At 43.8% G+C, this 26,779-nt stretch overlaps 1 protein-coding gene across 1 annotated transcript in view; it reads right to left on the reverse strand.

Annotated features, from left to right (window-relative positions):
• pigk (phosphatidylinositol glycan anchor biosynthesis, class K) overlaps positions 1–26,779 on the reverse strand; it is a 117,929-nt gene that overhangs the window by 63,431 nt on the left and 27,719 nt on the right. Inside the window, exon 9 of the mRNA XM_043698684.1 lies at positions 7,359–7,531. Within this exon, the coding sequence (XP_043554619.1) occupies positions 7,359–7,531 (173 nt within the window). The remainder of the gene's footprint in view (positions 1–7,358; positions 7,532–26,779) is intronic.

Genomic DNA, 26,779 nt, shown 5'->3' on the forward strand with positions numbered 1-26,779 from the left:
CCATGCCCCGTCCTCTCCAATATCCGTCCCCTGTCCCTCTCCAATACCCATCCCTTGTCCCTCTCAATACCCATCCCCCTGTCCCTCTCCAATACCCATGCCTTGTCCCTCTCCAATACCTGTCCCCTGTCCCTCTCCAATACCTGTCCCCTGTCCCTCTCTAATACCCATCCCCCTGTCCCTCTCCAATACCCATGCCTTGTCCCTCTCCAATACCCATGCCCCGTCCTCTCCAATACCCGTCCCCTGTCCCTCTCCAATACCCATGCCTTGTCCCTCTCCAATATCCATGCCCCGTCCTCTCCAATATCCGTACCCTGTCCATCTCCAATACCCGTCCCCTGTCCCTCTCCAGTTTCTGCCAGTCCGACACTGGCAGCCATGTCTAAAGTTGCCTAGCCACTAAATCCTGGACATTGCTCCTTAAAGCTTACTGTACTGCATTAAACTTTATTTTTAACTTATTCACTGGATGTGGGAGTTGTTGACTAGGCCAGCATTTTTATTGCCCACAGAGCAGTTAGGAGTCAACCACACTGCTGTGGGCATTGGGGTTCGGTTAGCTCCGTTCAGTTAGCTGGCCAATCTGAAATGCAGATTAATACTAACAGTGTGGGTTCATTTCCTACATTGGCTGAGGTTATCATGAATGACTCGCTTTCCCAACCTCTCCACTCAGCTACGTTGTGGTGACCCTCAGGTTAAATTAGCACCAGTCATTCTCTCTCTCTACTGAGAGATCATATCCCATGTTGGATTCGATGGGCAAAATGACTTTCTCCCATGCCATAATGACTTCATAACTCTTTGGCACTGTATCAATTTCCATATGTTTTGCCATTTTAAAGGCTTTATGCAAATACATGTTATTGTTAATCTGAGGCAGATGACCTACAGTGGGCTAAATGGCTTCCGCATGTCATTGTCTTGCAATCCGGTGATGTAATCGGTCCTGCTCCAATGGCTTGCACAGTGAGGAATCACTACACAAAAAAAAATTATCCGAAAATCTCTCTCAGTGCCTGATAAAAAAGGGAGCTGAGGCCACCTATTGGAGAACAGCTGCGCCTCAGTGTTCTACTGTTGCCTCTTGTGGTCATCAAATAGTTTGTGTAACATTAAAATCACATGACAAAATTCGAAGCAGAAAACATCTTGCATCATCGCTAGAATTCAGAAATTAAAGCTGCATTACCATTTCCTGTTGTCCCTGACAATGAGCTGATATGAAAAGTACAGAAGTGCTTTCATACCATAACAAAAGGCTGTCATTCCACCCACTATGACTTGCGCTGGCTCTTTCAAAGACCAATCCAACTGGTTATATTCACCTCCTCACTGTCATTTGAATCTACGTCCAATTCCCTTTCAAACGTTAGTACTGAATCTGCTTCCTGCCCCCTTTTCAGTCAGCACATTCCAGGATATAACAAGCTGAACAATGAACCACTCCTCCCCCCTCCGAGAATACAATCCCTACAGTACGAAAAGGGGCAATTCGGCCCAGCGATTCTGCACTGACCTCTGAAGAGCATCCTACCCAAACACAGTTCCCCCAAACAATCCCAGGATCTCTCATGGCCAATCCACCTAACCTGCACATCTTTGTGAGTGTGGGAGGAAACCAGAGCACACGGAGGAGACCCACGGGGAAAATGTGCAAACTCCACATAGACACAAACTCCACGAAACTGGAATCAAAACCAGGACCCTGGCGCTGCAAGGCAGCAGCTCTAACCACTTAGCTGTCCTCTCCAGCTCATTTACCAACACTGAATTTACTGATCACTGCCAGTGTCTTTCAGTTACTGTATCAGTCAGTGAAAAATGTTTCTACGATTTCAGCTATCAAAACCTTCATTATTATGAATACCTTGACTAAGTCTTCAGTTTAACAGGTTAAAAGAAAATCACAAATTTAAATTTCACCAAACTACATTTAGAATTAGAATGAGATTTATTGTCACATGTACTCAAGTACAGGAGTACAATGAAAAGGTTTACAATGTCGCCTCTCACTGTACCATCTCAAGTATAAATCTTAGATACAAAGTAGAGAAATAAAGAAAAGAAAGTTACATTACCTGACAGTGATACATAGTACAAGTTAGAAAATAATAAATGAAGTTAAAAGGATAAGCATTACAGTCAGTTAAACAGATTATAGATACAGATCAATTTAGCATCTTTGATTGTTTGAGAAATTAAACTGGGTTAACTTTTTGGAGAATTGAAGTAACTCTTTGCATTAGCAAGCTTCTGAGAACAGTTCTGGTCAGCTCACTAACAGGAGGATGTGATGCTTTGGAGATGGTACAGAAAAGGTTTACCAGAATATTGCCTGGTTTGGGGGATTGTAGCTGTGAAGAAAGGTTGGATAGACTGGGGCTGTTTCCACCGAAATGGAGGAGGTTGAGGGGTGACCTGATAGAAGTTTATAAGATTGTGAATGGCACGGATAGTTTGGAAAGTCTGAGGATTTTTCCTCGGGTGGAGGGGTCAGTTGCTAGGGGACACAGGTTGGGGGGGGGTGAAGAGTTAAAAAGAGATGTGTGAGGCAAATTTTCCACACAAAGGGTGGTGAGTGCCAGAGGTGGTGGTGGTGCAATCAGACACAATAGCAGCATTCAAGAGGCACCTGGATGAATACATGAACTTGAAGGGAATAGGGGGATACGGATCCTGTAAGTGAAGGCAGTTTTAGTGTGGAAGGGCAAAATGTGTTGTTGTAGGCTTGGAGGGCCAAAGGGCCTGTTCCGGTGCTGTTTTGTTCTTTATTTTTTAATTGTCAAGCTTATGAAACAGGACAGAATTAACAGAAAGACTCACATTAATCACAATCATCATAAATTCACAATGTACCAAAGCACGTTTGAATACTGCTGCAACACTGTATCCATATTGCACACAGCAAGATTCCACAACCTACGTCGGTTTAATCAGTTTCAGTGATGATGACTGAGTGGCCAGTGTACTAAGGATGACATGGGAGGAAACCGGAGCACCCGGAGGAAACCCACGCAGACTCGGGGAGAATGTGCAAACTCCACACAAACAATCGCCCAAGGTGGGAACTGAACCTGGGTCCCTGTCACTGTGAGACAGTTAGTGCTAACCACTGAGCCACCATGCCACCCTGGGGACGTGAGTAAAGAAAACCTAAAAGTAGGAGCTGATTGGTGCAACTAAACCTGATTCAAACGCAAGGCATTTGGAAAGTTAGGTTTATAAAGTTGGGTTTGTTAAGTTAGCTGTTTGTGGAAAAGTTGTGTCTGTTAAGTGCTGCAATGCATAATCCAAACAGCACACAATGGCAGTGCCAGAAAAAGGTGAACCACAAAATGTGAGCCATCTTTGAGGCAGTCCACAAATGAGTGGAAACAAAAACAGAAATTGCTGGAAAAGCTCAGCGGGTCTGGCAGCATCTGTGGAGAGAAATCAAAGTCAATGTTTCGGGCCAAGTGACTCTTCCTCAGTATTGGTGAAGTGGCTTTTGAGGGAGTTTCAAAATCAGATCGTCAAAACTAAATCATCGGAATCCCTGATGCGATTTGCTGACCCACAATGTGTGGAATGTGTGCTGGGGAAATGCTGAGAATATTTTCCGTACTGTTTAATAACTTAATAAAGTTGACATGGTCCTAGAGACCATAGGACTGCTCTCTCATTAGAGAGAGACGACTAGTGGTGAGTTTAACCTGAAAACCTGAGGTTGAGAAAGAGAGTCCTTAATGGTAACCTCAGTCAGTGTGGGAACTGAACCCACACTATTGGTGTTACTCAATATTGCAAGCCAGCTATCCAACCAAATGACGCCCAAATGATATGTTCTATAGAGTTTCCAACCATAGTTTGTCTGTAACTCACCTGGCCTCATATTAAGTTGGGGATTGTTAAAAGAAAACTCATGGGGAAAATGCAGATGCTGGAGAGTCAGAGTTGAAAAGTGTGGTGCTGGAAAAGCACAGCATTTGAGGAGCAGGCGAATTGACATTTTGGGCACAAGCCCTTCATCAGGGAGGGAACTCATGACTACCTTTGTACAATCTAAACATTTTTCATCAATAAATTTGCTTGTTTCTAAAATTAAGTTTTATTTTTAATAACTTTGGGTTTTCTTTTGGCTAAAAGAAATGGCCAACTTCACTATATTTAATTTGATACAATTCAGATACATTGAGCCAATTATAACTGGCCATATCATCAACCTGTTCAAACTAAAGAGTTGTTTTGACTAATAGAAGAGTGGGGCTGAAAAGGAAGCAGTGCACCTCTCCAGCCTCAATGGTAACACTATTCACAGAGGAAGGTATGTAGAGTATACGGAACCTTGCTTTAGACAGAATTCATGCTTTGTACAAATGAAGCCAGCTGAAAATGAATAAACATATTAGAGATTGATAGTTTATGCCAGAGTAGCAAGACAGAAAAGACAGGGAAGTACCATTATGAGGGTTACTGGACAATGGGTCAATATCAATATGATTGCAGCAATATGCAACATCTCCCTCCAAAATCAACAACACCATTCTTGCGAGATTTTAAATCTGAGTGAGATTAATGAGCTTGAGAAACAAATATTAATTATACAATTAAAAGCTCAATGTAAACTGGTAAGATTGGCAGCTGATGTTAACATAGTCAATTTGCAGGAAGCAGCTCAAGAATATAGAGTGCATTGGACAATATATATAAAATTGGGCAGAAAAATAGCACAGGAACTGTAGTTCACAGGGACAAGTGCACTCGTAAATACTGCTAAAACTGCAAAGGACGAAGTTGTGAGAGACCCTGGGGTCCTAGAAGAATCGATGTCAAACATGGAACAACAAGGTAAAGTGAATGTTGAACACTTCAAAAACAACAGTGGCAGAAATATTCTCACCTGGAATGCTAACAAATTGAAATTTGTGCTTTAATATTTACAATAAGAACACACTAGAGGGAGTCATAACTTAGTTCTACATACTAATAAAGAAAACCTTTATGTTACATTTAGCTGCATCTGAAAATCTACCACTAAACGCCAACAAATTAATTATATAAACGCTTTCTCTATTCAAATAAAATTGCCTTTGCACTCTGTCAGCTAGCAGAGACACTGCTAAACCAGACACTGCCAACTGTACCAGAGTATTCAGGGACACAAGAGAGTCCGTTCATCTACACAGGGGATAAATAGCAGAATTGATAGCGAACATCCTACAAAACAGAAACCAGGGTGTAGGGGTCAAACTTAATTACTCAAAGTGACAGGAGGAATGCTGTTTCACAGAAATCCATGCTGGGACCCTGTCACTCAGTATAAAACATTTAGACATGAAAATGTCAAGACTTCAGATTAATATTGTACAGAAATCTATCAAAAAATCCTTCCTTATTAATTCTATTCCTCAGTGACCCCAGGCTTGCTTTACATCGTTCATGCCTTGGTTCACCGGTATTATTGCCTTAACATGTTTGAGATATCTAGCTATGTTCAGATACAATCTCCTGTTCTGCCAAGAAATAAAGAAGTGAGCTGGGTCTGTAACAGCATTGGGCACACAAGTTCACATTTGCGCATTTTACAATTCACAAATTATCAAGGTGTCACTTAAGTTAAAAATGTTTTTTAGGCATATTCCCAGACCATTGAGCAAAGTGCTGAGCCATCATCTGACCAATATCTGTTCCACTGTCTGAGTAAAGTTATTCTATTACAGAACGGTCAACTAATGTTCATTGCACTCGTCTTTCAGAATACTTTCCTGGCAATTGATCAAGTCAGAGATAGTATAGTTTGTTCCAGATGTTTTTGTCACAAGTTAGAAATTCCAAGTCAGAGGCTAGGAATCCTGCAGAAAGTAACTCACCTCTTGACTCCCCAAAGCCTGTCCACCATCTACAAGGCACAAGTCTGGAGTGTGATGGAATACTCGCCACTTGCCCGGATGGGTGCAGCTCCAACAAGAAGCTAGACACCAACCAGGACTAAGCAGCCCACTTGATTGGCACCATATCCACAAGCATCCACTTCCTCCAACGCCAATGCTCAGCAGTTGCCATCTACACGACGCACTGCAGAAATTCACCAAAATTTCTTAGACAATACCTTCAAAACCCATGATCACTTACATCCAGGAGGAGAAGTCGAAAAGTGCTGCACTGGAAAAGTACAGCAGGTCAGACAGCATCTGCAGAGCAGGAGAATCGATGTTTCAGGCATAAACCCTTCATCAGGAATGGGGTTTGGGGGGCTGAGAGATAAATTGGGGGAATGTGGGGTTGGGGGGGGAAGGAAGTTGGAAAAGTGGTCGCCCACACTTGACCTGTCCCACCTGTTCATCTTCCTTCCGACCTATCCACTCCATCCTCCGCTCCAACCTAGCAGCCCCTTCCTGCATCTACCTGTCGCCTTCCCAGCTACCTTCCCTCCAGCCAGCCCCCCATCAATCTCTCAGCCCCCTTTCCCCCAAACCCACACACACCCCCCACATTCCAGATGAAAGATTAACACCCAAGACATCGACTTTCCTGCTCCTCGGATGCTGCCTGACCTGCTGTGCTCTTCCAGCGCCACACCCTCGACTCTGACTCGCCAGCATCTGCAGTCCTCACTTTCTTTTAGGAGGAGACGGGCAATGCTGATAGATTGGAACACCATCACCTGCAAGTTCCATGATGGAAATGTGTTGCTGGAAAAGCGCAGCAGGTCAGGCAGCATCTAGGGAACAGGAGAATCGACGTTTCGGGCATTAGCCCTTCTTCAGGAATGAGGAAAGTTGGTCCAGCAGGCTAAGATAAAAGATAGGGAGGAGGGACTTAGCAGAAGAAGGGCTAATGCCCGAAACGTCGATTCTCCTGTTCCCTAGATGCTGCCTGACCTGCTGCGCTTTTCCAGCAACACATTTCCATCTCTGATCTCCAGCATCTGCAGACCTCACTTTCTCCTGCAAGTTCCATTCCAACCCAATCACCATCCAGACTTAGCAATATATCGCTGTTCCTTCAGTGTCACTGTTCAAAATCCTGGAATTGCCTCCCCAAGGGCACGTGGGTGTACCCATGCCAAATGCACTGCAGCGGTTCAAGGTGGTAGCTCACCTCCAACCTCTCAGGGGCAACTAGGCAATAAACGTCAGCCTAGTCAGCGATGCCCATGACCCATGAATGAATTTAAAAAAGTCTTCATCCAACTGCACTACTGCACATTAGCCTATCCTTAATCTTTTGCAAGTCACAATGCTGTGGTTTTACAGGGAAAAAAAACTTATGGCATATTTTCTAAGAACAATTCAGCTAATCTGCCAGGGCCCATGCTACTGCCCTCTGCTTATAGAGACATACGCATGGAGGTAGCTGATCCATATGCTTACCTCTGCTCGGTTTCAGTGTCATTCTGGGTCAGTTGGATGATATCACTTGTTATTTCCACCTTGCGCACACTGCCAAAGAAGTCTGTAATGAGAACGCTTCTGGGATCCCTCTGAAACAGGACACTCCTGTGCCCTGGAGTAGAAACGCACAGGCTTGGGGGGCAAACTTTGAACTGCGAGACAAGAGAAAGCAGAAAGCAAAGTGATCACCACAAAGATGTTACAACATGAACAAGTCTGTATCAAGCTTACAAGCACAAAGGACACAGGGCTCAGAATCAGTCCGGCAATTTCCTGAATCTGTATAATGGGCTACAGTACTGGCACAGTACTAAAAAGCTGGGCCACTTCAGTTTCTAGTCAATGGCAACTCCCATGATGCTAATAGCTGGGGATTCAGTGATAGAAATGCTGTTGAGTTGCAAGCTGAGATGTTTAGATTCTCTTGTTGGATATGGTCATTGCCTGCATTTGTATAACACTATTGTTACTTGCCATTTATCAGCCCACATAATGTTGTGCAGGTCTTGCTACATTTGGACACAGTTTCAGCATCTGTGAAATTGCAAGAGGCATTGAACACAGTTCCCCTGAAATGCCACCATCTGACTCTTTTGTACACAATCCCGACTTTTGTGGCCTGGTGTGCTGCAATGCTTCATTATCTGAGGAGTTTTGAACATTGCAATCATTAACGTATGTCACCATGTCTGATCTTACAATGAATATAGGAACAGGTCCTTCAGCCCACAATGTCTATCAACCACAATGTCATTCTAAACTTATCCAAACTGCCTGCATATGGTCTGTTTCCTTCTATACCCTGCCTGTCTAAATGCCTCAAACATTGCTGTTGTGTCTGCTTCTAACACCTCCCCCTATAAACACATTCCAGGCACCTACCATCTTCTGAGTAAAATACTTGCCTTGCACATCTCCTTTAAATTATCCCCTCTCACCTTAAACCTAGTATTTGACATTTGTATCCTGGGACAAAGACTCTGATTATCCAGCCTATTCATATCCCTCATAATATTATTTACTTTTATCGAGTAACTCCTCAGCCTCCGAAGGTCTCGCAAAAAAAATGCATGTTTGTCGATTTGCTCCTCATAGTTAACATGCTCCAGTCCAAACAACATCCTGGGGTAAACCTCTTGCACCCTCTCCAATGCCTCCCTCCCCTCCTATAGTGTGGGGACCAGAACTGCAAACAATACTTAAAAGGCGGCCTAACTAAAGATTTATACAGCTGCAATATGAGTTGCCAACTTTTATATTCAATTGTCCAAACAACAAATTCAAGAGCGTGGTGCTGGAAAAGCACAGCAGGCCAGGCAGCATCTGAGAAGCAAGAGAATCGCCATTTCGGGCATAAGCCCAGCTAATGTCCAAATCGTCAGTTCTCCTGTTCCTCAGATGCTACCTGGCCTGTGCTTTTCCAGCACCACACTCTCGACTCTGATCTCCAGCATCTGCAGTCCTCATTTTCCTCCCCGACCAAGAAAGGCAAGCACACTGCACACCTTCTTTATCGATGTATCCATAATCACTTTCAGAGAGCTATGGACTCGGTATGTCAATGCTCCTAAGGGTCCTGCCATTGACTATATGCTTTCCTCTTGCATTTGACCTCCCAAAATTGCATCACCTCACACTTGATCAGATTAAAAGCTCATCTGCTATTTCTCCACCCAACTTTCCAACTAATCTTTATCATGCTGAATCCTTTGACAACCTTCCTCATTATCCACTCTACCAATTTTCATCTTGTCCATTAATCAGACCATCTTCATTTTCATCCACATCATTCATGTATATTACAAACAGCAGAGGTCCTAGCACCTATGGAACACCATTAGTAAGAGACGTCCAGTCATAAAACCACCCCTCCACAACTACCCTCCTATCTTCTATGACCAAGCCAATTTTGTACCCAATTTAGTAATTCACCATGAATCCCAAATGACTTAATTTTCTGGACCAGTCTACCATGAGGGACCTTGTCAAATGCTTCAGTAAAGTCCAGGTAGACAACGTGCACTGCCCTAACCTCATCATTGATCTTCATCACTTTCTCAAAAGACTAAATCAAATCTGAGGGACAAGACCTCCCCTTCACAAAGGCATGCTGACTATCCCTAACTAGCTAGGAGAAAGTGAGGACTGCAGATGCTGGAGACCAGAGTTGAAAAGTGTGGTGCTGGAAAAGCGCAGCAGGCCAGGCAGCATCTGAGGAGCAGGAGAATTGACGTTTCGGGCATAAGCCCTTCTTCATGTACTCACGCCCACACTCCGGATTCCTCAACCGTTCCTGAACCTTCTCGCGACCTCCGGAACCGTTCGGGCGCAGTACCCACGAGGCCGCTGCAGCCACCACTGCTGCAGCGAACGGTGACATCACTTCCGCCCCCACCGCCGCACGAACAACCACCACCGACCATGCAGCCTCCGCGATCGCCGCCCAGATAACTGCCTCCACAATCGCCAGGAAGACCATCGCCGGTGAAGAAGGGCTTATGCCCGAAATGTCGATTCTCCTGCTCCTCGGATGCTGCCTGGCCTGCTGCGCTTTTCCAGCACCACACTTTTCAACTCTATCCCTAATTAGCTCATTGTTTTCCAAATGGAGGGGTAATCATTGATGAAGTGGCTGAAGATGGTTAGGTCTTGGACAGTATGACAATGAACTCCTGTCTTGGGGAGGGGGGGGAAAGATATTAGTCTCTTCTAACCACTGTCATCTTCCCTTGAGCTAGGGATGGCTCCAACTAATGGGGATATCTCCCCATCAAACAACCTCCCCCACCGCCATTCTCAATGACCAGTTTTGCTCAGTTACTGCTGCCTTCATATCAAGGATAGTCACTCCCACCTCAATTCAGGAGTTCAGCTCTGATCTGATTGTTCAGATCAAGACCGTAATGAGATCAGAAGCCAAATCGCCCGAGCAAACCCGAACTTTGTATTTCTTTGATGATTTTGAACACTGCGTGCAGTTCTCTTCACCACATTACCAAAAGGGCGTGGCTGCACTGGAGACAGTGCAGAGGAGATTCACTAGGATGTTGCCTGGGATGGAAAGACTGTTATTTCTTTGAGATGGTGACCAAATAGGTGGATGAGGGTAAAGCAGTTGATGTGGTGTATATGGGTTTCAGTGAGGTGTTTGATAAGGACCCCATGGTAGGCTATTGGACAAAATATGGAGGCATGAGATTGAAGGTGATTTAGCAGTTTGGATCAGAAATTGGCCAGCCGAAAGAAGACAGAGGGTGGTGGCTGATGGGAAATGTTCGTCATGGAGTTCAGTTACTAGTGGGGTACTGCAAGATCTATTTTGGGTCCACTGTCGTTTGCCATTTATACAAATGACCTGGATGAGGGCATAGAAGGATGGGTTAGTAAATTTGCGGATGACAATTAAAGTCGATAGAGTTGTGGATGTTGTAGGTTACAAAGGATGTTGTAGGTTACAGAGGGACAAAGATAAGCTGCAGAGCTGGGCTGAGAGGTGGCAAATGAAGTTTAATGCGGAAAAGTGTGAGGTGATTCACTTTGGAAGGAGCAACAGGAATGCAGAGTATTGGGCTAATGGTAAGATTCTTGGTAGTGTCCAGGTGTTCAGGTACATCAATCCTTGAAAGTTGCCACCTAGGTTGATAGGATTGTTAAAAAGGCATATGGTGCGTTCGCTTTTATTGGTAGAGGGATTGAGTTTCAGAACCATGAGATCATGCTGCAGCTGTAGAAAACTCTGGTGCAGCCACATTTGGAGTACTGCGTACAGTTCTGGCCACCGCATTATAGGATGTGGAAGCTTTGGAAAGGGTTCAGAGGAGATTTACTAGGATGTTGCCTGGTATGGAGGGAAGGTCATACAAGAAAGGCTGAGGGACTTGAGACTGTTTTCGTTAGAGAGAAGAAGGTTGAGAGGCGACTTAATTGAGACGTATAAGATAATCAGAGGGTTAGATAGGTTGGACAGTGAGAGCTATTTTCCTCGGATGGCTATAGCTAACACAAGGGGACATAGCTTTACATTGAGGGGTGATAGATATAGGACAGATGTCAGAGGTAGTTTCTTTACTCAGAGTAGTAGGGCCATGGATTGCACTGCCTGCAGCAGTAGTAGACTTGCCGACTTTAAAGGCTTTTAAATGGTCATTGGACAGAGATATAGATGAGAATGGAATACTGTAGATTAGATGGGCTTCAGATTTGTTCCACAGGTCGGTACAAGGGCCGAAGGGCCTGTACTGCGGTGTAATGTTCTATGTTGTATTAGGACAGACTGGGTTTGTTTTCCTTGGAGCAGAAGAGGCTGTGGGGAGATCTGAATGTGTTGTACAAAATTATGACAGACATAGACAGGGCAGATCGCAAGAATTGTTTCCCCATGGCAGACATGTTTAAGAGCAGAGAGGATAAATTTAAGGTAAGGAGTGAGTGGTTGATAGGGGATCCGAAGAAAAACGTTTGACCCAGAGGGTGACAGAAAGATGGAAGGTGCTGCCTGAGCGGGTGGAGGAGTCCGGGACTCTCGCAACATTTAAGCAGCATCTGGACGAGCACTTAAAATACCAGGGCATAGTAGCCAAGTGCAAGTTTGTTGTTTATTAGTTGGCACAGGTGGGCCGAAGAGCCTGTTTGTGTGCTGTATGACTCTATGGCTTCAATTAAATAACTCCTCAATCTCTCAGCTTAAAGGGATGCAAGCAAAGTTGAATAAAACTGTCTCTAAGGCCTGCTAGAATACTGGCAAATTTGTACTGTGTCCATTTCTAACACCAATATTTTTTCCCCAAAATGCAATACCAAAAACAGAACCCGGCAGTTCAGATGAAATCTAGCTAAGGCTCGAACTGAACCATTAATTCTGTACTTTTGAATCCCAGATTCCTCTAATTAAAACAAATGCAATTCACTATTAGACCACATTATTACTATTCAACACCAGAACTTTAAAACCAATATAGAACCAATAGAAATGGGAACAAAAAGAAAAGCAGAAATTGTTGGAAAATCTGTGGAGAGAAATCAAAGTTTCAGAACAAGGGTCACTGGACCAGAAATGTTAACTCTGCTTTCTCTCCACAGATGTGCCAGACCTGTAGAGCTTTTTCAGTAGTTTGTTTTTGTTTCTGATTTTCACCATCTGCAGTTCTTGTTTTTTCTGTTTAATGTAAATGGGAACAGGTTTAAAATGATTTGCAAAAGACAAAAATGTGATGTGTTCATACAGCACATGGTTCCAGACTGTAAAATATGGTAGATGCAGATTCAATTGAGATATTCAAGCGGGTAATGGACGATGATCTGAATAGAAACAATGTGCAAGAGCACCTGGAAAAAGACATGAGATTGATGTTAAGTCACGATGCTCATTTGGAGAACAGATGCGGACATGATGGGCTGAATGGCCTCCTACTTTACCTTAATGATTTTGTGACTGTGAAATCGTTATAAGCAATTACGCTAAGAGGAAACACATTCTGTTTCATGGAATAAGGTTACTGTTGGCCAAGCCAGTATTTGTTACTTTATTCCTCACAGCCTTTGTACCAAAGTGACCTGCTGTCTCATGTCAGGAGGCAGATTAGGGTCAACCACATTGCTGTGGGTCTGGAGTCACATGTAGGCCAGACCAGTTAAGGCTGGACAATTTCCTTCCTTAAAGGAAGCCGGTGTTTTTTTATGATTATCAACAATAGTTTCTTGGGCACAATTGCTAAGCTTCGAATTAGATTCCATGCATTTTTAAATTGAATTCAAATTAAACCAGCTGCTGTGCTAGGTTTTGAATTTGTGCCCCAGAGCATTAATTAGCCTGGATCTCATGATTACTAGGCCAGTAGTCACTATGTTAGTCTCTCCTAGAAGCAGCTATATTCCTTCCTTAAACCACTCCTTAAAACATTAAATAATGAAATCTGGAGTCTTCACTAACACATATTTAAGAACATTTAATTGCAGAAGCGAGTACAAATACATCTAATGTCGCAATGGATATTTTCAAAGGTACAAGAATTACAGTGCTGGTCTCAGCAATGGGGTAAAGTAAATGTGCGACTGCACCTGAAATTTAACATGTGAATTTTACACCTTTCAGAATTGGCATCAATTCAGGAAATATGGCCAAGTAGCACTTTCACATGGGGTAGAACTGTGCTGATGAGCAGTGATGGATTCAGCCAGGGTGTCTGCTAAATCAGCACAAAAGGCTGAAGAAATGTGAACACAGGGTAAAAGTTACCCTAGTTAGTTAAGCCCAAGCCTTGGTCTCCATAAACACAGCTCTTTGTTAATGAAGTTGCTTTGCGTCAATATCCACATTAACATAGTAAGCTCAAAATAGATACATCAGGTAGATTCTACAGGTAGCTGTTTCCTCCAAATCAGAAAATATCAGTTGAAATCCCACCTTGGGACCACAGTGTAGAATCCAGGCTCATACTTGGAACATTGCACTTTCAGAGACCTTGCTTTGTGGAAAGGTTAAAGGAAGACACAGTCTTGTTCTTCCAATGGCTCAGAAAGTGAAAGAAGCCAGCATACTATTTAAGGAGCAGCAAGTTCAAAAGTCTATGCCAACATTCTCTCATGAAGCAATATCACAAAGAATAGATTATTCAGCAGGTAATCTTTACATAGATACCAGAATTTCCTGTATAAATTACTGCAAGTCAAAGCATTTAATACAAATTCTTTTTGAAGCATTTTGACAGTATATGTAAGATAAATGTCTGGGTCTTCTGTTTAAATATTGCACTTGCATAACTTTTAAGAATCCAGTTCATTGCATTTATCTGATTTGCTGATCAATAAAGCAGCCAAGTCCTATCAGTCTTCTAAAGTGAAGCTACTGCTTTCATCTCTGATTCAATAAAATGTCAAAACCAAGTCTGTTCTTAAAAAGATCCATTTCACAGACACTCTGCAATTCAAAAGGATGATTCAAAACATTTTGCCAAATGCTTACACAATCCTTTTCATCTAAACTAAAGGGTAAATATCAGGCCTTGAGGAAAATGTTGAAGTAACCCCACAGAGGCTCGTATCCCAAGTCTCCCTTTATGTCCACGTGAACTGTACCTGACACTGACCCAGCTAGCTCAGAGCGGCTCCTAAGATGAACAGAACCCCAACATTCCTGTCTATCTCTGTCAGCCGGGGCTCCCTTATTGGACCAGCCCCAATCATGAAACTCGTATTCTATAACATCCACCTGGCTAACCTTGTCCCAATCACTCCAAATGTGTTGGCGCATGTCAAAGTCATATTCCTGCCGTAACTACAGTGGCTCCAGTGTGCACATTCCTAAGAGATGCATCAAAGAGTTTTCAAACACACCTTCCAAAGTCATAACCTTACCTCCTAGAAAGTGGAGGGTCCGTAGGAGCACGATTCCCTCCAAGTCCCACACCATCCTGACTTGGAAATACCAGATATACATTTATACAGATGCAGTAATGTTTCTGAGGGATCAGCACATACGCTCAATCTGGGTCCCATAAAAGACCATCACAATAACAGTAAACAAACCAGTAACACTACAGCTGCCACATTGGCGCTGGGAGATCTCACATTACAGACATCATCAATATGGTGGGATCTCCCAGTCTGAAGTTACACTCTCCGTTTGTTACAATCGCCTCCATCCATGCAGCCTCTCACATGAACATGGACAATAATGCCTTGCTGAAATTTCTCTGTGGGGAGAGTTTGACATCTGAGCATCTCCACCTGCCTTAAGTTTTTTGTCGCCCATCACACATAATGGAACCATATCCTTGCATGACCAGCTGTCTTTACAAGGACAGTTCTTGGTAACAGTCTCGTTTGTTGGAACACTGAAGTTCAATTGGTGTTTCTGTTAGATTTCAGTGCAGGAGAAAGTGAGGACTGCAGATCAGAGTCGAGAGTGTGTTGCTGAGAAAGCACAGCAGGTCAGGCAGCATCCGAGGAGCAGGAGAATTGACATTTTGGTCATAAGCTCTTCATCAGGACGGCTTATGCCCAAAACGTCGATTCTCCGGCTCCTCAGATGCTGCCTGACCTGCTGTGCTTTCCCAGCACCACACTCTCGACTCTGATTTCCAGTGCAGACTAACTGATACATATTCATCCCACCACACAATGACAAAACATTAGAATTTGATGACTATGCCTTCAGGTTCAGGAGGCAAGTGCTGTGTGAAATAACTTTTTACCCTGTGTGAAATAACTCCACAGAGGCCAGTACCCCTTCACCAAATCATCCTTTAGTTACACATGGAGAGTCACGGAGAGGATGGTGCGTGTGTGGAATGGGCTGCCAGAGGAAGTGGTGGAGGCTGGTACAAGTGCTACATTTAAAAGGCATCTGGATGAGTATATGAACAGGAAGGGTTTGGAGGGATATGGGCCGGGTGCTGGCAGGTGGGACTAGATTGGGTTGGAATATCTGGTCGGCACAGATGTATTGGACCGAAGGGTGTGTTTCTGTCCTGTACATCTCTATGACTCTATGATTATGACACCCATCCAGCTCCCTCAGAGCCAGCTCTCAGAGTGAACGGGATGTCTGACACACCTGCTTGTATCTGTCAGTCAGGGCTCCCTGATTGGACCAGATTACCAGCCCCAATCAGAGAACTCATGTTCCACAATGTCCTCTTGGCTGACCTTGCTAAAATCTTTACACTGTGAAATGTTGATTTCTGATGGAGTCCTAAAGTCCCTTTCATGAATGCACCCACATTCGATTTCTTTTGTGTAAAGTCTTCCCTTTTCTAAGAGAGTTAAGTCAGCTGCCTCTGTGGCTAACAGCAGGACCATTTAGCCAATGCTCATTAGCTCACACTGCCACTCATTCTCCAATTTAAACTGAGCTGGATATTGACTGCTCTTCTTCAAAGCCATAATGATAGAGCATGAGCAACACATTAATCTTGTTGACTGGCTGACAGAAGGAAAATCTAAAAGGTGAGATGGGGGGAAGGCAGGGAGAATGTTTAAAGGACGTGTGTAAGGCAAGTTTTTTTTTTACACTAAAGATTGTAACGTGGTGCCGGGGAAGGTAGTAGAAGCAAATACAATAGCAACATTTATGAGGTGGTTAGACAGATACATGAGCAGGCAGGGGGAGAGAGAATTCCTGATGAAGGGCTTATGCACGAAATATCAACTCTCCTGCTCCACAGACACTGCCTGACCTGCTGTGCCAGCACCACACTCTTGATCTAATTTCCAACATCTGCAGTCCTCAGTTTCACCAGGGTAGAGAGGGGTATGGACCATATGCAGGCAGATGGGATTAGTTTAGAACAGCATCATGGTCGGAACTGACATGGTGGGCTGAAGGACCTGTTCCTGTGCTCTACTGTTCTATGGTCTACACATGGCTTTTATTAAACTATAGAAAGCAATTGGTAATGAATAATTGATCGCTGATTGATCAATCATTGGAAAACTAGGGTCAACTTTCAAGATTAACTTTATACGAATATTTACCATAAACGTCTGTTCTTGCAGCTTACTCGAATTCCCTTTCTAATAACACTACAGTCGACCATATACACTGTGCACAACCTTCTCACAAGTTAGTAATGATCTAAGCTGTACATGGCAAAGCTCAATGAACAGTAAAATAAATGAGTATTTAATCCCCTTTTGCTGGCATTGTTCAAGGGAAGAACAACCAGAACAGCCAACAGCAGGCATAAATGAATGAGATGTTTAAAACGATTAAAGAATGTGATAGGAATGATAGATAGAAACCTTGCCCTTTGATGGGGGAATCCAGAAAAAATTAAGTGTAAACTGAAAATTAGAGCTATGTTGTTCAGGGCTGATGTCAAGCAGCACTTATTTCTTTTTTTTAAATGACATCATTTGGTCCATCTATTACCTAGTACCAATTTTCTGCCTTGTCCCCATATTCCCTTCACTTTATTGCTATTCAATAAAGCCAGACAATGCCCTCTTAAATGCCTCCATTGTCACTGCTTTCACTTCACTCTGAACGGTCATCGGACCCAAAACTTTAGCTCTGCTTTATCTCCACAAATGCTGCCAGTCGTGCTGAGTGTTTCTGTTCCTTTTTTCCAGCTTCCTGAAGGATGTTTTATTGACTCATGCAATGTTAGAGTCACTGGGTTGGACAGTATTCATTGCCCATCTCTAACTGCTGAGGAGAGGGATGGTGGTGAACAAAGTACTGTAGTTCTTGTGATGTAAGGACACCCACAGTGCTGGTCAGGACGGAGTTTCAGGATTTTGTGTGACAGTGGCAATAGTGTAAGAATGGTGATATAGTTCTAAGTCAGGATGGTAATGGCTTAGGGAAAAACTTGGTAATAGTAGGGATCAGCTGACCTTGTCCTTGTAGCTGTGGGTTTGGAAGGTGCTGTTGAAGAAGCCTTGGCGAATGACCGCATTGCACCTTGTAGACAGCGCACACTAATGCCACCATGAGTCATAGAAATTGCTGAGGAATTAATGAATAACATACAGAAATCGCTTTGGTTCCATTGATTTACAGTATCAGGGTTTGTCATGAAATCTTGAACTCACAGAAATCCTTTGGTATAGCTACACTTTCTCCTGGTAGCTGGAGGCTTCACAATGAGCTTCATTCTACTGGGCATTTTTCGGCCCAGTTCTGATTTGGGTGAGGGTTTCCTTCACCAAATCAATCTCTCGGAGGCTAGGAGTAGACTCAGAGTCAGTGAAAAGTTTTATCTTCCAGTCTGCCCACTCAAATAAGTGAGCTCGGTATTTCACCTGGCTTTCTCGGAATCAGAAATACAATAAAGTGCCAAGATTAAAACACACCGCTCATGTGCAAAACAAGTCACATCTGCACAGCACTCCTCATGTGAAGCGTATTTCTCAGCTCAGTACACAATTCTTCAGGAGGCTGATTGTGTTCAAATTCTTTCAGCCATAGATTTTTATCTGTTCTTGTGGGTTTTTACAATGTAAAATATTCCTTCACGATAAAAAAAACACAATTTCAAAGATAGGCACCACATTCTAAATGAATTCTTGAGCTTCCAGCAGAGGGGATAACTTTTTTTCCTCTGGATCTGCAAGTAGTATTGTCAAATCAACCCGGCCTTTTACTGATGGCGAGCTCCGTATGAGCAACACTCAGAATGTCTGTAGGATATGTTACTGCATGAACACACAGCTAATTCCTGGAAAACTGCTCCATTCCAGGTTCACTAAATGTTATGTTCGTTTATAATGTTTCTTCTGTCAGCTGGGGCTCAGCAGGTAACACTCGTGCCTCAGAATCAAAAAGGTTGCGGAATCAAATCCCACTCTCACAACTTAAGTATATAATGCTGGCTGTCACTTCATGGAAGCATACGTATTATTTGAGAGCCTCAAGGGGAAGGCCAGAGGCCTGGTGCAGACTGAAGGATGGGTGCTGGCATGGACTGTGTTTTGAACTGTCCATTTTTATTTTCTAACTTATTCCTATGATTTGTATTGCTGGACTTTTAACTTGTTTATTTTCCCAATTTTTCTTCCCGAGAACATCTACTGAAGAATCCATACCTGAGTACACTGTACCTAAGGCGGTGCCGTAAGTGGCGACTTGTAAACTTTTCACTGTATTCATTTGCGTACGTGACAATAAAGCTAATTCAATTCAATATTAGGAACAGGAGTAGGTCATTTGAGGCCTCCAAGCCTGGTATGCCATTTACTGTAAAAAGGCCATGGTTGGTCAGATTGTGACATCAACTCCACTTTTTTTTAGATTAGATTACTTACAGTGTGGAAACAGGCCCTTCAGCCCAACAAGTCCACACCGACCCGCCAAAGCACAACCCACCCAGACCCATTCCCCTACATTTACCCCTTCACCTAACACTATGGGCAATTTAGCATGGCCAATTCACCTAACCTGCACATTTTTGGATTGTGGGAGGAAACCGGAGCACCCGGAGGAAACCCACGCAGACACGGGAGAATGTGCAAACTCCACACAGAGAGTCGCCTGAGACGGGAATTGAACCCGAGACTCTGGCGCTGAGAGGCAGCAGTGCTAACCACTGTGCCGCCCACTTCTTGCCTATTCTCCCAATGCCCTTTAATTCCATTACTAGTCATATCACAGCAGAGCTGAGGGAGCAGAGAAATGATGTTAAACCAAGACCTCATTGGCCTACTTAGTCAGTTATTAAAGATCTCGTGGCTTTATTCTAAGGCAGTTGTCCCCAGTGTCATGGCCAAATACTTATCCCTCTATAAACAAGGTTAAAACAACAAGTTATGAGAACATTGCTCCATTGCAACTTCAGAGACCTTGCTCTTTGCAAATTGGCTGCATGTTTCTCAAGAAAGCTTCACAAAAACTTATTCACTAGCCTTGCACCACTTTGGGGCATCCCAAGGTCACGAAAGGCACTACGTAAATGCACATTCTCTCATTTAATTTCCCACTGCTACTTCTGCACAATGCAGACAACAAAAACAAATGCATTTTCCATCCTACATTTACTGGGTTATGAACGCCCCATACAAAATTGTTGCAGCTTGACAGAAAACAAGAATAAGGAAAAACAGAAAGGACTGGAGAAACCTCAGCAGGTTTGATACCATTTCTGGAGACAGAAATAGAGTTATCACTGCTGCAGATATGAAGGGAGTCTCAACATGATGGCTATTGGCACCCTCACCTAGAGAAGCCATGATGGCTATTGGTACCCTTGCCTGGAGAAGCCATGATGGCTATTGGTACCCTCACCTGGAGAAGTTATGATGGCTATTGGTACCCTCACCTGGAGAAGTTATGATGGTTATTGGCACCCTCACCTGGAGAAGCCATGATGGTTATTGGTACCCTCACCTGGAGTAGTTATGATGGCTATTGGCACCTTCACCTGGAGAAGCCATGATGGTTATTGGTACCCTTGCCTGGAGAAGCCATGATGGTTATTGGCACCCTCACCTGAAGAAGCCATGATGGTTATTGGCACCTTCACCTGGAGAAGCCATGATGGTTATTGGCACCTTCACCTGGAGAAGCCATGATGGTTATTGGCACCTTCACCTGGAGAAGCCATGATGGTTATTGGCACCTTCACCTGGAGAAGCCATGATGGTTATTGGCACCTGGCTATTGGCACCTTCACCTGGAGACGCCATGATGGTTATTGGCACCCTCACCTGAAGAAGCCATGATGGTTATTGGCACCCTCACCTGGAGAAGTTATGATGGTTATTGGCACCTTCACCTGGAGAAGCCATGATGGTTATTGGTACCCTCACCTGGAGAAGCCATGATGGCTATAGGTACCATCACCTGGAGAAGCCATGTTGGTTATTGGTACCATCACCTGCAGAAGCCATGATGGCTATTGGTACTCTCACCTGGAGAAGCCATGATGGCTATTGGTACTCTCACCTGGAGAAGCCATGATGGTTATTGGCACACTCACCTGGAGAAGCCATGATGGTTATTGGTACCCTCACCTGGAGAAGCCATGATGGCTATTGGCACCTTCACCTGGAGAAGCCATGATGGCTATAGGTACCATCACCTGGAGAAGCCATGTTGGTTATTGGTACCCTCACCTGCAGAAGCCATGATGGCTATTGATACTCTCACCTGGAGAAGCTATGATGGCTATTGGTACTCCCACCTGGAGAAGCCAGGATGGTTATTGGCACCCTCACCTGGAGAGGCCATGACGGTTTTTGGCACCCTCACCTGGAGAAGCCATGATGGTTATTGGCAGCCTCATCTGGAGAAGCCATGGTGGTTTTTGGCACCCTCACCTGGAGAAACCAGGAGGCAGCTGATGCAAAAATGGGATTGAGAAAATATCACACACTTGTTGGAGGGGTTATTTTAGAACTCGGGGCCAAGCAGCCTCAGAGGAGCAGAGTAAAGCAATCGTTAATTTGCATCTAACTGCATCACGGTTGCATCTGACCTGGAGTATTCAGTGCCAAAACCAGGCTTCCAAAATGGAAAGAGTGAAAGTCCCCAGCAGGAACATCTCTCACCTTCAGTACAAGATGATTAAAATCCAGCACTGTGTCTGCAGCCTTATTAACACAAGGACTGAAGCCAACTAATTAAACCAAAGTTCAGCTATTGACTTTAATCCAAAGTCAATGTTGTCACTTCATCAAATTTTTCGGCCGCCTTTTATTTGTGAACACTGATGGAAAATTTTATAGTCACAAACTTTGCCAGTAAAATTCCATTGAAAGTTATTCATCACTCAGGCTTCATATTTATTCGCTTTCAAAAACCTGTTTTAATATATGGGCTAACCGAATTTCACAAGGATGACCTGGTTAAGATGGAGAAATTGCTTTTAAAAAATGAGCATTTTTATGACTTCACCCATGATTCATATCAAATTGATAATCCAAAAATCAGTATGGGATCAGCAGAGATTTCATTTGATCGAATATCTGAAAGATCGAAGTTATGGATTTTTGGTTCTTAACCACTGACTCCATTCATATCTAAGATTACAAAGAGATCTTGATCAATTGGGTCAATGGACTGAGGAGAGGCAGACGGTGTTTAATTTGGATAAATGTGAGGCATTGCATTTGGTAAAACAAACAAGGGCTAGACTTATACAATTAAAAGTAGGGCCCTGAATAGTGTTGTAAAACAGAGAGACCTAAAGGTTCAGATGCATAATTCTTTGAAAATTACATTGAAGGTAGACAGGATGATTTAAAAGGCATTTAGCAGCACACTTGCATTCATTGCTCAGACCTTTGAGTAAAGGAGTTGAGACGTTATGTTGAGGTTATACAGGAAACTGCTGAAATTTCGTCTGGGGTACTGTATGCTGTTCTGCTTGCCCTGCTATAGGAAAGCTATTATTAAACTGAAAAGATTTATCAGATTGCTGCCAGGAACAGAGGGTGAGTTGTAAGGAGAGGCTGGATAGGCTGGGATGGTTTTCACTGGAGCGTAGGAGGCTGAGGGGTGACCTTCTAGAGGTTTATAAAATCATCAGGCGCATAGATAAGGTGAGAGCACCTTTTCCCTAAGGTGGGCAAGTTCAAAATCAGGGGACATATTTTTAAGGTGAGAGGAGAAAGATTTAAAAAGGACATGAGGGACAACAGAGAGTGGTTAGTGTAGTGGAATAAACTCCCAGAAAAAGTGGTGGATACAGGTACAGTCATAACAATTAAAAGTCATTGGATAAGTACATGAATAAGAAAGGTTTGGAGGGATATGGGCCAACGCAGGCAGGTGGGATTAGTTTAGTTTGGGAACATGGTCAGCATGGACTGGTTGGACCGAAGGGTCTGATTCCGTGTTGTATGACTCTACCTCCTTGGTAAGAGAGTAAGCCAGTCTATTCACAATCCTGGTAACAACTTTGACCCAAAGACAAGATTTCAATCTCATTTCTGTCCTCTAAGACACCCATTTCCACCTTAGTGACATAGTTTGATTTCTCCCCTGACTCAGCATATCTACTGCTGGAACTGCTCATTCATGTCTTTGTTACCTCAAGACTTAACAGGTCCAATGCAATGGCACATTCTACCCTTGGTTAAGGGATGAAATTGACAACATCCAAAGATCTGCTGCCTGTATCTTAATTTGCACAAAGTCCTGTTTCCCATTCACTGCTGTGTTCACTGAGCTACACTGACTCTCACTCAAGCAACATCTTGATTTTAAAATTCTCATCCTTGCTTTCAAATGCCTTAGTGGTACGGCTCCTCCCGATCTCTGCAATCTCCTCCACCCCTACATGCTGACATGTCTGCATGCCTCTATTTCCAGCTTCTTCGATTTTGTTCTGGATTAATTTGGCTCCACACTCTGAAATACATTCCACACACTTTCCACTTTTCCTACTCCATGACACCTATTAAACCCCATCATTTTAATTATGGCTTTTGTCACATGACCTAATGTGGCTATATTTCATAATCACACTTCACTGCTTAATGCCCAGTAATGCTTTGGAGCATTTCATCACATTACAGGTGTAGTAGAAACACAGCTTCTTATGATGGCTGCTCATCTCACTGAATGGCAGAATGAACCAAAATGGTACAGTCATATTATTAGGTTAGTCAAAGCATAGTGCTCTTTATGTGTTGCAAAAAGTGTCTAGTTTGAGCTAACATGCAGTGAGTGTCATAGGCTTGCAGTACTCTCTACCAGAGGTGGTTTCCTAACCTTAATCTGTGCTCTGTGGTAGATATCTTCTAATCAGTCTGTTCAGAGACATTACTACTTACCTCTGGAGCAGATGGGACCTGAACTCGTTGTAGACTAACTGATCAAGGTCAATTGCAAAGACTGACCACAGTTTCATTATTGTTGCATCAGGATTTTTGACGGTGAATTGTCTTGATCTTCCGATGATGGCACAGGATCAGACAGAGGTGTTGGGTCTTTCCCCATCCATAATCCCTTTGAATGTATATTCCGGTTCTAAACCCCTCAACCTTTACCTCATTCAGAACTGAGTGAGTTATCAACTAAACCACGTTAGAGGAACAACAATTGGAGAGGTACTATAAAGTGACCAGGAGTCTGTCAGGGCTTTGGCTGTGCACGAAAGAACAGTGCTGACAAGGTCACAAGAAACAGGAACAGAGCAGATAATTTGGTCCCTTATCAATCACCATTAAAATTAATTATGGCATAATGCAATCCTATGGCATTACTTGGAATGGAAGAGTTCTCCTTGTAGTCCTGAAACTCCTATCATATAAGCAAATAATCCGGTTATTTATAAGGGGCGGCACGGTGCCTCAGTGGTTAGCACTGCTGCCTCACAGTGTCAGGGACCGGGTTCGATTCCAGCCTCAGGCGACTGTCTGTGTGGAATTTGCACATTCTTCCCGTGTCTATGTGGCAGTTTCCTCCTACAGTCCAAAGATGTGCAAGTTAGGTGGATTAGCCATTCTAAATTGCTCAGTGTCCAGGGATGTGCAGGCCAGTTGGATTAGCCATGGGTAAATGGGAGGTGGGTCTTTGGAGGGTTGACGTAGACTTGATGGGTCAAATGGCCTGCTTCCACACTTTAGAGATTCTATAATTTTGCTACTACTCGTAGATTCTTGCTATGCTTACTCGGACTGTCACGTTTCCTCCACTGCAGGATCACATTTCAAAAGTAGTTCATTGGCTGTGAAATGAATTGGGATTTCATCTCCAAAAGGCAGTGACGATAGAAGTTTAACATTCTTCCCATCACGTGGCCGGTCAGCAATCTCTCCTGCTCTCACCACCTGCCACTGGGTGCTCATGGGAAGGATTTGCAGGCTGACAGTCAGGCTGTTTGACTGTGTTATCAATTCACCTTCCTGAGCCATCAGGTCTCGGGTTGGGGCCAGAGCCTGAAGAAGCTTTTGATCAGAGGCAGGGGTCACTGCACACTGCGGTCCTCAACAGAACTGACTGCCAACCCAACCCTTACTGCCCTTCTGAGATGCAACTCAGGGTGGCACGGTGGCTCACTGGTTATCACTGCTGCCTCACAGCGTCAGGAACCCGGGTTCGATTCCAGCCTCAGGTGACTGTCTGTGTGGAGTTTGCACATTCTCCCCGTGTCTGCGTGGGTTTCGTCCTGGTGCTCCGGTTTCCTCCCACAGACCAAAGATGTGCAGGTTAGACGAATTGTCCATGTTAAATTGCCCGTAGTGTTTGGGGATGTGTAGGTTAGGTGCATTAGTCAGGGGTAAATATAGGATAATAGGGTAGGGGAATGGGTCTGGGTGGGTTACTCTTTGGAGGGTCAGTGTGGACTTATCGGGCCAAAGGGCCTGTATCCAGACTGTAGGGATTCTGCGACCATAACTAACAGCACCAACTTGGAGGTAAGGCCATAAGGCCTTAAGACATAGGAGCGGAAGTAAGCCATTCGGCCCATCGAGTCCACTCCGTCATTCAATCATGGCTGATGGGCATTTCAACTCCACTTACGCGCATTCTCCCCCTAGCCCTTAATTCCTTGTGACATCAAGAATTTATCAATCTCTGCCTTGAAGACATTTAGCGTCCCAGCCTCCACTGCACTCTGCGGCAATGAATTCCACAGGTCCACCACTCTCTGGCTGAAGAAATGTCTCCGCATTTCTGTTCTGAATTTACCCCCTCTAATTCTAAGGCTGTATCCACGGGTCCTAGTCTCCTCGTCTAACGGAAACAATTTCCTAGCGTCCACCCTCTCCAAGCCATGTATTATCTTGTAAGTTTCTATTAGATCTCCCCTTAGTCTTCTAAATTCCAATGAATACAATCCCAGGATCGTCAGCCGTTCCTTGTATGTTAAGCCACGGATCTTTGGGTTCTTCAGTCTGACTCTGGATCAGAGGGTGGAATCCTCAATATTCTGTGACAGTTCATGATTCCATCCTCACTCCAGCAATTGGAAAATCCAACTCCTAGCTTTCCTGTCTAACCCTTAACACAACTGAGCCTGACGATATGGTTATAGAAAGGTTTGTGCTAATATAGGAAAGCCCATTCCATTTTACTGCCAATGGAGTAATTTCAAAATGTTATCACTGTTGCAATGGAGGAAACAAGACAGTTAGATCATAGAAGCAGCAAGATGAACGATCAGATTACTTGCTAATGTCATGGAATCAGAGATCATATAGCACAGATGACTGGAGGATAGCAAATGTGGTTCCCCTGTTCAAGAAGGGGAGTAGAGACAATCCTGGTATTATAGACCAGTGAGCCTATCTTCAGTTGTTGGTAAAGTATTGGAAAAGGTTATAAGAGATAGGATTTATAATCATCGAGAAAAGAATAATTTGATTAGGGATAGTCAGCACAGTTTTGTGAAGGGTAAATCGTGCCTCACAAACTTACTGAGTTCTTTGAGAAGGTGACCAAACAGGTAAATGAGAGTAAACCGGTTGATGTGGTGTATATGGATTTCTGCAAGGCGTTCGATAAGGTTCCCCACAGTAGGCTGTTGTACAAAATACGGAGGAATGGGATTGTGGGAGATGTAGCAGTTTGGATCAGCAATTGGCTTGTTGAAAGAAGACAGAGGGTGATGGTTGATGGAAAATGTTCATCCTGGAGTCCAGTAACTAGTGGTGCACCGCAAGGGTCGGCAGTGGGTCCACTGCTGTTCGTCACTTTTATAAACGACCTGGTTGAGGGCGTAGAAGGGTGCGTTAGTAAATGTGCAGATGACACTAAGGTCGGTGGAGTTGTGGATAGTGATGAAGGATGTTGTAGGTTACAGAGAGACATAGATAAGCTGTAGAGCTGGGCTGAGAGGTGGCAAATAGAGTTTAATGCAGATAAGAGTAAGGTGATTCACTTTGGTCGGAGTAACCGGAATGCAAAGTACTGGGCTAATGGTAAGATTCTTGATAGTGTAGATGAGCAGAGAGATATCGGTGTCCAGGTACACAGATCCTTGAAAGTTGCCACCCAGGTTGACAGGGTT

Source organism: Chiloscyllium plagiosum, chromosome 11 (assembly GCF_004010195.1).
Source record: "Chiloscyllium plagiosum isolate BGI_BamShark_2017 chromosome 11, ASM401019v2, whole genome shotgun sequence".
Lineage (NCBI taxonomy): Eukaryota > Metazoa > Chordata > Chondrichthyes > Orectolobiformes > Hemiscylliidae > Chiloscyllium > Chiloscyllium plagiosum.